The 397-nt window shown below is 61.0% G+C and overlaps 1 protein-coding gene across 1 annotated transcript; it reads left to right on the plus strand.

Moving 5' to 3' along the window:
- DQ04_26671000 (hypothetical protein) lies at positions 1–371 on the plus strand (the record flags this gene model as incomplete). Its single annotated transcript, XM_009318340.1, has 1 exon — positions 1–371. A coding segment is annotated over one exon (371 nt), but the record flags the coding sequence as incomplete, so codon positions are not given.
- Between the last annotated feature and the right edge of the window lie 26 nt (positions 372–397).

A 397-nucleotide genomic window follows, 5' to 3' on the forward strand; every position in this document is an offset into this window, starting at 1 on the left:
GCGGAGCGGCGGCGGCTGCAGCATCCGAATCGCGTCGGCGGCCAAAACGGGTACGGCCTCATGCGCACCAACTCGCAGACGGGCTCCATGAGTGCCGTCTCGCTACGCTCCGCCGACGTGCTGGGTGTGCGCGCCACACCGCAGCAGACCCCCGCCACGCCCTCGTTATTGTAGCCCAGTTGGCCTCTGCTGCCGCAGCTGCGGGGCGTGTGGAAACGCAGGGAATGGGGGAAAAAGAGTGCGTCTTGCGGTGCTGCTGCTGTTGGTGGTGGTGGTGGCTTGTGGTGGCGCCATTCTTTCTCGTCCTGTTGTTGCTAATTGTTTTTGTTTTGTTATCTGTTTCTCTTGGCCTTTGTTTCGTGCAGCGTTGATGCCTCTGTGTGTGTGTGTGTGTGTG

This window comes from Trypanosoma grayi, assembly GCF_000691245.1.
Source record: "Trypanosoma grayi strain ANR4 Tgr_2667_V1, whole genome shotgun sequence".
In the NCBI taxonomy this organism is placed as follows: Eukaryota; Euglenozoa; class Kinetoplastea; order Trypanosomatida; family Trypanosomatidae; genus Trypanosoma; species Trypanosoma grayi.